The 10,540-nt window shown below is 44.7% G+C and overlaps 1 protein-coding gene across 2 annotated transcripts in view; it reads left to right on the forward strand.

The window, feature by feature from the left end:
* Window positions 1-10,540, forward strand: part of CHMP1A (charged multivesicular body protein 1A) — a 12,134-nt gene continuing 1,594 nt past the window's right edge. The window contains exons 1-8 of one of the 2 annotated variants that reach the window (XM_083513849.1): window positions 1-66; window positions 225-425; window positions 1,400-1,676; window positions 3,606-3,625; window positions 4,973-5,050; window positions 5,902-6,048; window positions 7,848-7,976; window positions 9,902-10,089. In XM_083513849.1, the coding sequence (XP_083369975.1) occupies window positions 1,670-1,676; window positions 3,606-3,625; window positions 4,973-5,050; window positions 5,902-6,048; window positions 7,848-7,976; window positions 9,902-10,089 (569 nt within the window). In that variant the 5' untranslated portion in view covers window positions 1-66; window positions 225-425; window positions 1,400-1,669. Of the gene's footprint in view, window positions 426-1,399; window positions 1,677-3,605; window positions 3,626-4,972; window positions 5,051-5,901; window positions 6,049-7,847; window positions 7,977-9,901; window positions 10,090-10,540 lie in introns of both variants that reach the window. The other variant, XM_083513848.1, reaches the window with a different exon arrangement.

Consider the following 10,540-nt stretch of genomic DNA (forward strand, 5'->3'; position numbering starts at 1 on the left):
GGGGCTGATTCAGCTCAGGAAACGACTCCTGTGATATCCTCCTCAGGACCCTTTACCTGTGGCAATGTATGGGTGCTGTAAGAAAGTACAGGTTTCCCTCTTTTTTTCCTGCCCTCTTTTTCTCTTGGGCTAATTAATGTTTGGCATGTTTTCTCCCACCACCATTTTATATTTATTATATCCTTCTCACCATATTCAAATGATTTTTTCCCTTACATCCTCAGACAAAACCATCTCAGGAGAAGTTAGAGTGAAGAGTAATAGATATTGAGCCACTCTCATCATGGTTGGGAGGCATCTCCCATAGGCAAAACCTAAATCCCCTTCACTGCACTACACTGGCTCTAACTTTTCTAAAGTGCTCTGACTTTTTTGGAATTTGCACTAGGATGGTTTGGATGTTGCAAGACTCTTGGTGATGATAGGTAAGTGCTAAATATAGTCTGGCCCCCCACAAGGTCTGAGGGACAGTGGACTGGCCCCCTGCTGAAAAAGTTTGCTGACTCCTGTGCTAGCCTTTCAAAAATTTGACGATGGCCTCTGAATATTGCCTCTTAATCATCTCTTCTCCAAGTTAAACATAACCAACTCAACCTTTTCTCATCAGACTGGTTCTCCAGACACCTTACCATCTTTATCTCCTCCTCTGGAAATGTACCAGTTTACCAATATCCTTCCTCCAAGTGAAAGTTGGCCATATTCTTCTTTAAAAGAAAGGTGCTCTTTAAATTCTAATAGTAGTAGTAAATTTGCATGGTGGTAGACAGCCCTGGAGTTTGGGTCAAGCTGTCACACAGTAGAGAATCCCACCCAACCTCACCTGTTGAAGACCAGTGCTCTAGACAACACAACCTCATCTTCACCAGTCAGTAGAATGGGGATAATTTTGCTGCCGCTCAATTATGCTCCAAAGTTATGCTGCAGCAGCACAGTTAAAAAGTCATACAACCAGCAGAAACATTCTCAAGAGGCAGACCAAGCACAATGTGCTGGCTCTATCCAAGGCCAATGTATATTTATTTGGAAAGCAATGGTGCCTGAACACTGAATTCGCTTCCTTTCTTCTCCCCTTCGTTGTCTCTTCCTTTTGTATGTGTCAAATATTTGTTAGTTTGAAAGCCATTCTGGAGTAGGAACCAGTCTATTTTTTGTCCAGCCCTAAATACACTATTTTTATCCTAATTCTTCTATATACAGCCCTAAATACTTGATGATGATGGGAATCATCACCACCGTCAAATAATACGCAACAATAACAACAGCAATATGTAAAAAACAATCATATCGATATGCAAATAAGATTTATATCTGCTTCGTGCTTAAATTACTCCCAAGCTGTGCAAAAGTACTTTCCCCCGCATCTCATCATCTTCGTTTTCTTTCTCCCTCGTTGCCATAGGAACCGCCACCTACGAGCCTTGTCTTGCTGGTTGTGCCCACGAGCGACTTTTTTTTTTAAAGTCTACGCATGCGTCAGCACGGACCCGGTGAGCGAGACTGCGGCGCGGTGAGAAAGATGATGGCGGTCGTGATAGACCGTCGTCTCGCGAGGCGTGGCTGAGATCGCGTTCGAGGCGACGCGGAAGAGGCTGGGGAGAGAACCCGGAAGTGGGCGAGGAGGGAGCCCGGAAGTTTTGGTCAGGGGAGTAGACAGAGGACTCAATTCAGAATGGACGGTAAGGCAGCTCTTTCCCCTTCTTCCTCGGGTGGGTGGGGGATGGAGCGATTTCACATTCAACCCTGATGCAGGGTGTGGGGACTTTGGGACTGGAGCCTTGCCTACAGTGGGGTGGGGATAACTGGGAAGGTGAAAGAGGGGTGGGGTTCCTGGGGGTGGGGAAGTGTGTAACAATGAAGCCATCGAGACATGACTTTAGCATTCGCCCACCCAGCGAATTCGCCCACCCAGCCCCCGGCCTTGACTCCCATAAAGTGTGTGTGTGTGTGTGTGTGTGTGTGTGCGCATGTGAGCTGGAGGTAAATTCTCTCGAGTTGTTTAGAAGGGATCTGGGGTGGGGATATCTCTCCAGGCTGCCTTCCTGCCTGCCTGTTAGAGTTCTTGACTTTTTCTCTCCCCTCCGCCCCCAAGCTCCTGCCTCACACACATTTGTCAGGCAAAGGTTCACCTGTTCAGTTTCTGGCACAAGTGCCTTCCTAGAAAAGGAAGTTGACAACCTTATTGCCCCCCTAAGACAAGGCTGTCAAGAAGCACACATGGGAGGAGGAGGGGAGGTTCTTTTTCTTCTTCCTTCAACTAAAGGCAAGTGGCTGCTTGACATGCAGGCAAAAATCTATCTGCTGTGTTTGGTATTTTGAAGGAATGCTTCCCCTTCCCCATCAAATTGTTCTGATTAAATGTCTGGGGTGTTTGTTTTGCCTGCAGAGTGTGTTTAGGCTAACTTAATTTTAGTCATTTAGTACAACTTAGTACAATTCATGGATTGCATAGGTTGCTGAGTCTGACCACCCTGTCGTATGTCACAGGGTTGGACTAAATAGTGTATTGGATATGCCTTGTGATTTTGTGGGAGACAGAGTCAGATGCTTGGCTTTGATCTTTGATGTAGCCCACTTTCATTACTCCTGCACTTCACTCACAAATGGCTAGGTAATATGAATTGTGTGTTTTGTTTTAAATATGTGGCACAGAGGTTCCTGCCTAAGGGCAGGGGGTCAGTCAGTGATTTTCTAACCCATACTAGAAAATATCTATTGGTATTATGATATGCCCCAAGGGATGGAGCCCTGTGGACAGAAATGTATGCCTGTGAGAGGCATGTTTGCATTGGCCAGAAACTGATCTTTTCATAATAATAATTTTAACAATATTTTTTATTATATGTACCCTGTCCATCTGACTGGGTTGTTCTAGCCACTCATCTGGCTGGCAGTCCTTTCAAGAGAATCATTTTTGCGAGCCATATAAGACTGTGTGTTTAGAGTCTTCAAAAGGGGATCCTTTAACAAGCAGTAATGTATTTTCCTCATTTCTTGTATGCCACTTCCTGTTCCTGGATGCCAGACAGGTGACACAGTTACCTGGGTAGCATAGTGTTTGATCGATTTCCCCTCACCACAGAGTTAGAACAGGAGTCTCCAGCTAGCAGTTATCCTCCAGGCAGCTTGAGAGGCCAGAGTACAAAGGAAAATGATTGCCATGGTTAAAGTTGAGTGTTGAATTCTGGAGAGACAAAGTGCTGTGGCACTTTGAAAGACTGGCTTACTAATATATTGTCACATGATTAGTATATAGGCTATAAATGCATGACAGGTCAAGAAGTTGGGCTCCAAGGTGCAACGATTCCTCCTGTGGAACTGTGGGACTGGAAAAACATAATGATTTTTAGCAGCAAATGTAAAAAATGTAGGAGCTAGTTCATTGTATAGAGATGAATGTATTTCATATTCCTCATGTAAAGTTGCTAGAGACAAAGTGCTTAGCACAAAGGATATTTGTTGCTCTATGGAAAGGGTGTATTTAATGTACCCAGTTTGGACCTCTTTGGGCTAGAAGGAATGTTTGGGTTGGTGGAAATTTCAGTCAGTACCCTTCATTCTGAGACCTTTTTTCTGAAACCCAACTATTGTCATCTTTCTCTTCACAGATACACTCTTCCAGTTAAAGGTGAGTGCTGGACACTATGAAATGCTGTTTCTTGTTGCCAGCTAGGGCTTAACTATTAACTATTCTGCAGCAAAGTATAGAAAAGGATGTAAATTTCTTTTTAAAAAATATACTGTACACAGTGCAGATGCTGAATTATTGAGAGAGAATTTATTTATTTTGAAGATTAATACCTTGCCTTTCAAATGGATGGTCTGCAAGGAGGCTAACAGTCTTCAAGGCAGCTGTATGTGCAATTTGTTTTTTAAAAAATCACCATTTTTAAAATGCACTTTTTTCATGGTGAACTTATGTAGGTGGCACCTAGGTTTCTGTCAGGAAGTATTGTCTTTCTTGGACAGAGAAAGCATCTACTTTCTGGACTGGCAGATTACTAGTTTGTAGTTGTGTATGAGACTCTGGGATGGGCAGCTCCTGGGGACTACTAGTAGTGGGAAGTTTCACTGACTCAGACTAGCTTTTCCCACAGCTCTCAATTGTGCATTCAATGCTGGTAGCTTCTATTCTGTCTTGTAAAATTTATTGATATTCTACAGTATGCCAACCCATTGTTATTGCTTCTTTGTGGGCCTCAGATTTGTGGACTCTGAATATGCACACAACTTAAAAATTACTCATGATGTATTGGTCTAAAGTAGGGAGACAATGGCCATTTCTACCTCTTGTTTCTGTACAAGAGCCCTCCTGGACCAGGCCAGATGCCTGTCTCACAGCAGCCAACCAGATGCCTCTGAGAAGCCCCCAAGTAGGACACGAACACAATGACATCTCATGTTCATGATCCCCAGTAATAGTTATTCACTGGAAGTGATATAACCTTCATGACTAGTAGCCATTGTTATCCGTTTCTCCATGAATTTGTCAAATCATCTTTTAAAGTCATCCAAGTTGGTGGCCAGTACAATCTCTTGTGGTAGCCAGTTCTAGCGATGAACTGTGTGATGTGTGAATATCCTCCCCTTTCATCTGCTTTAAATTTTCCACTTTTCAGATTCTTTGGATGACCTTGGGTCTAGTATTGTGAGAGGAACAGAAGAAAAACATGATCTTCTTTTCCCACCTCTTACATACATAATTTTACAAGCCTTTGCCATATTTCCCCCACAACCCTTTACTGGTCTTTTTTGTAAACTAGAACACCCCAAATATTATAACCTTTCATCATAGGGGAGTTACTTTAGCCACGTATGGCTTGTCTTTTCTTCATCTTTTGAGGTCTTGCACATACTTTTTGAGATATGGTGACTAGAAATGTACAAATAGCAAGTTCTTCCCTGTGGATATCTCCTCCTCTGGAGATGTTTTTCTGCCTGCCTACCTACCTACTGAGCATCTCATTCTCTCTAGTTTACAGCCAAGCAGCTGGAGAAGCTTGCCAAGAAGGCAGAAAAGGACTCCAAAACCGAGCAAGCCAAAGTCAAGAAGGTAATGGAAACAAATGCTGGTGATGAGAGTAACTGCCAGGTGTACCTGAAAGGCTGACTGCTTCCCCAATCAGGAACTCCGATAGCAGCATTACTGCTCTCTCTAAGCCTCTTTGCTTACACACTGTGGCTCCCCATTTGAACATCAGGAACCAGTGCCCCTCCAGATCTTGTTCAATTCAAACTCTTATCAGCCCCAGTCAGTATGGTCAGTGGTTGGGGATAATGGGAGTTGGGTCCAACAACATCTGGAGTGCCACAGATTCCGTATCCTTGTTTTAATTGTTTTTGTTTTAAGGCTGTGTGTTTCCTGTGTCTTTCTGCTCAGTTCAAAGTTTTGCCTCCCTTAGTTTCTCTTTTGTATGCCCATCCTCTCTGTCTTTTGCTGTGTTCCATTTCTGGCACAGCCTCACCTTTCCCCATAACTTGATCTACTTGTCTGTCTCTGTCTTTAGTAGCTCCATTCCTGAACATGTTTGTCCATTTTCTTGTCTCTTCCTTCACTCCTGATTTCTTTGTCTAGTGCAGATTGTAAGTAAGGACCTTTCTACACTGTGGGCACTACATTGTTGCACCACTAAAAATGGAGAGGCATGGGGCAGTCCTTATTTAGGGAAAAGGTGGGCCCAGCAAGTCTGCGCCATGTATAGAATTCTTGATGTTGGGAGACACTGTTTGAAGGCCACCTTCTTGTTTTGGCCAAGCCATGCATATATGTTGTCAGGTGCGGGGCAGGTAAAGATGCAGCTGGCTTGAAAGGTTTTCTGGCTGATTGGCAGCACGTTTAGAGCCCCATACAAGTGCTCTGATTCTGGTGAATTCACCCTGAGCATCTTTTTTCTTCTGCTCCAGGCCCTTCAACAGAAGAATGTGGAATGTGCCCGTGTCTATGCAGAGAATGCCATTCGGAAGAAGAATGAAGGCTTGAACTGGCTCCGTATGGCTTCCCGAGTGGATGCGGTGGCCTCTAAGGTCCAGACAGCAGTGACTATGAAGGGGGTAAGAAGATGCACTTTGGCACTGGTGTTGAGTATCCACAGTCTAACCTGGTAGATGCTTCCTCTTCACTGCTGCTTAAGGCTACAAGGACTTGCCTTTCACATTGGCCATGTTTGCACATAATGTTTACCAACATGGTGTACAGCTTCACGACACCCAGTGAAAATCCCTTGCCTTGTGCTCACCAAGGTGTCCTGCCCCTCTCATTGCTTTTTTAAAAATCACATCTTTTACCGTAGGCATTGCTGGGCAAGGTGGGTTGATTTACATCGAGGTGATTTAAATCACAGCCATTTTGTGGTGGTGCCTATGCCAGTTTCTCATATTTCCATAACCTTCCCCCACTCCAGTCCATCTGAAAAAGTCCACACTTCACCATTCGTCAATAACAAACCATGGCTTACTGGGAACGAGCAACAGACTGATGCACTCTCTCAGTCGCACTTGCTTCACTCCTCCCTAGCAATAAACAACACTGAGCTGGCTGCTGTGTGGTTTAACGTTCAAGCCAGTGCTTGTGTCTTGTTTCTCTCCAAACACACCATGACTGGTAAGCCAAGAGCAAACCTCAGCTTCCACATGTGATTTATCTGGCAAGAAACAAATCACCAGCACCGCTTAGTATGTAACACTAAGCCAGCTGCTCCATGGTTTTGTAAAGGGGGCACAGGGAAGGAACTGGGCAGGATGACTGAGCAGCACGCAGAGTAATTTATTATTTCAGGCTATGGTGTACCATTACATGAAAACTGAGCTACAGTTGGACCGACAGCCACTGATCCAGCCAGGTGTTGTCTGTCTTGGTTAGCAACAGATTTCTAAGATCTCTGGAAGAGTGCTTTTCCAGCCTTACTGCCTGAGATCCAATCTGCAATTTAATCCATAATATTAGGCATATTGTTATCGGCAAACATGCTCATTTGACCCCTGGGTTGCTGACTCTTCCTTATTCCATATTGGTATGTGAGCAGAACTGGTCAGTCTGGTTTGCTCCATTGGAGCCCTGTGGGCTACTTTGGGGCCAAAAAATGTTCCTCTTACCCACTCTACCCCTTTCCACTCTGCCCATTTTTTTCTCTGCTGCTCTCTATTGCCCCCAGCATCTCAATCCTGGCCCCTCTTGACTTTTAGACCTTGAGTCTGGGCTTCCAAGACTGAAAATGATGAAACAGCCATTAAGGTCTATCAGGTGAGAACCACCTTGGTTGTGTTTATACTTCTGAAATCCTCATTCTCTGCTCATTTGACACTTCCTGCCCCCTGGCTTTTCCTGCCGTTGTTGTTCTGAGGGACATAATTCTTAAATCAGTGGTGGAGAACCTCCAGCCTGTGAACCTAATTATACCTACCAGCCCTGCCCGTTTGGCTAATGGAGGTCACTTCAGTCAAGTCATGCCCATCTGCTCTGGAGCAGGTAAAGAGGCAGTGCAGCTGAAATGAAAGCGGGTTTGCAGGCACTGCTGAGCAGTCCACTGCACCACATTTTGCAAAGGCTGTTGATCAGCTGGTTGATGGCACTTGCAAAATACAGGGCGCTGCTTTGGCCTGCACAGTTTGATTTTAAACTTTACAGGCAGAACAGGGCACCTGACATCATTGTGATGCCAGGTGATTGACAACCCACCTGTCAAATTTGGCTCATGGGGTGGGAGAAGGGGAGAATGCATCTTGTGGACCAGATTCAGTTTCCCACACTTTATTTAAGTCCTCTTCATGTCCTGGCTCCAGCTCTCTGGGCAATTCCCTGAGGGGCTTCTGCTTCCTTAATGCATGAGACATTTTCTGACTCTCTACTGCAGGTGACTAAGAACATGGCCCAGGTGACGAAGGCCTTGGACAAAGCACTCAGCTCTATGGACTTGCAGAAGGTCTCTGCTGTGATGGACAAGTTTGAGCAGCAGGTCCAGAACTTGGATGTTCACACTTCGGTAAGGGCTGTTTGCTGTCCAGCTAGAACAAGGCATCTGTGCTGTAATGCTATGGGTGGTGGGATGCAAGACACCTTAAAACTCCTTCTTCCAGTAAACCTGTTCTGTCCCCTTCCCCCCCTGTTTGCCTATGAATCCTTCTCCTTCCATCTACCCCCTCACTGCCAGATACAGTGGTGCCTCGCAAGATGAAAAGAATCCGTTCTGTGATTCTCTTCGTCTAGCGGTTTTTTTGTCTTGCGAAGCAAGCCCATTGACAGATTAGCGCTATTAGCGGCTTTTAGCGGCTTATCGGCGTATCGGATCAGCTGATAAGCGGCTTAGCGGCTTAGAATAGGGGGGGGGGAGGGGAAAAAACCCGCAGGAACTCGCAAGACATTTTCGTCTTGCGAAGCAAGCCCATAGGAGATTCGTTTTGCGAAGCACCTCCAAAACGGAAAACCCTTTCGTCTAGCGAGTTTTCCGTCTTGCGAGGCATTCGTCTTGCGGGGCACCACTGTATGGTGAAGTTCTGTTGAAGTTCAGACTTCTGCTGTAGGAAGTGTGTAAAACACTCTTTTTTAGCAGTATGTATGCTCTGGTCTGGAGTTTGAATGTAGGAAGCTGCCATATACTGAGTCAGACCACTGGTCCATCTATCTCAGTATTGTCTACACTGACTCGCAGCAGCTCTCCAGGGGTTTCAGACAGGGAGCCTCTCCCAGCCCTACCTGGAGTTGTTGGGGATTGAACCTGGGCCCTTCTATATGCAAATCAGATGTTTTACTGTTGAACTATGACCCTTGGATGTGGGCTAGGGCAGGAGGAAGGCACAGAATGTAAATGAACAGCCCTTTTCATGTATGCAGTGTGTTGGGTCTGCTAGCCCACTGTTTGGTTGTGCACAACTCTTCCCTGCCTGTGTAGAGGAAGTGATTGTGTGTGTGTGTTTCCCCTGCTCTCAATGCAAGCTTCTTGTAGAAGGTACATGTTGGGCCTTACTACTGCTGTCGCCCTTCTACAAATTCCAGTAGGAATGGGGAGAGAACCCCCTTCATTTTCTGTCCACAAACTGCAAGGGGAAAAGGAAAAGATTGGTGGGCTTATTGGTAGACGACAGTAGCACCTTCCCTTTTTTATTCATATGTAATTTTTATTGATCTCTAGAAAACAAATAGAGAAACTTCAAGTAAACATCATAGAATCCAGCTGCAGATTATACAATACTTAGTACTGACTAGCTCACAGCAAATAATTAAATTATCTTGGCAGAAATGTGTAAAAAGTAACAATAGGAAGGAATGGCAGACAAATTGAGGGAAGTCAAAAAAGAGAAGTGAGATGTAATTAAGATGTATGGAATGTATAAATTTGTTTTTGTATTTGAAAACTAATAAAAATATAATATATTAAAAAATAATAATTAAATTATCTTGAAAGAGTCATTAACAGTTGTGTGTGATAACTAGGCATCAGCGGAGCCCCTCCAAAGCGATGTGTGGATATTGGGAGGGCCTGAGAATTTTAAGTCCATATTGATAAAGAGGAAAAAATAAGAACCGCAATTTTTCAAACTGATCTTTCCTCACTTCACTTCTTGCCACTTGTCTGTGTGGTGTAAGATGTTCAGACAGGACTATCTTCCAGACAATGTTGAACCATGCCTCTGTCATTATACATTACTTCCAATGTTGAGCAATGAACATCTGAGCCACCACCAGATGTTCATCAGTGGGGGACAGTAGTAGCACCTTCCTGCTGCAGGGAGATCTGGAAGAAGGGGATGTTTTGTGCTGGACACATGTGGGGGACAGCAGGAGGAATAATTTCCACTGAGAAGCAGGCCTGTTTGTTGGGACTGTACCCATTTGCTTCTGTAGCTTTGGGGACATATTCTTGTGCTCTGTTTCCTCCCTCCTTGCTAATCTGTTTTGTGGTCCCCACAGGTGATGGAAGACTCCATGAGCTCAGCTACTACACTGACTACACCTCAGGAGCAAGTTGACAGTCTGATAGTACAAATTGCTGAGGAAAACGGCCTGGAAGTCATGGATCAGCTGAACCAGCTGCCTGAGGGGGCCTCGGCGGTGGGAGAGAGCTCTGTGCGTTCCCAGGAGGACCAGCTATCGCGAAGGTTTGTTGACACCCAAACATGCCCATAATCATTTTGTAGGATTCAAATTCCTGCTTCTCGGCCAACAACAGAGACCCAGGCTGGAAGCTTTTAAAATATCTATAGGTTGCCATATTCTGATAGCAAGTAGCATCACTCTTCTCTCCCCAAAACAGCACTACCCATCCATGGTATCAGCTGGTTTTGGGGAGCCAAGAGGTTTTCAAAAGTATTTTTTAAAAAACTATATAAAATTAATGTTAAATGCAAAATTAAAGAAAGAAAGAAAGAAAGCTTAAGGGCAAACAACCCTAAGGGACAGTCTCCAGAAATAGCCTGACAAGCACTGAGCATGGTTCTTGGCTGCAGAATCTTCCCTGATGCGGCAAGAGGGGAAAGAAGGCAACACTGAACAAGAGCTGTAATACATTTTTGCAATTCCCCATGGTCAAAACTAAAAAGCCAGCTCTTT

This window comes from Podarcis liolepis (genome assembly GCF_965112155.1).
Source record: "Podarcis liolepis genome assembly, chromosome: 7".
NCBI lineage: Eukaryota > Metazoa > Chordata > Lepidosauria > Squamata > Lacertidae > Podarcis > Podarcis liolepis.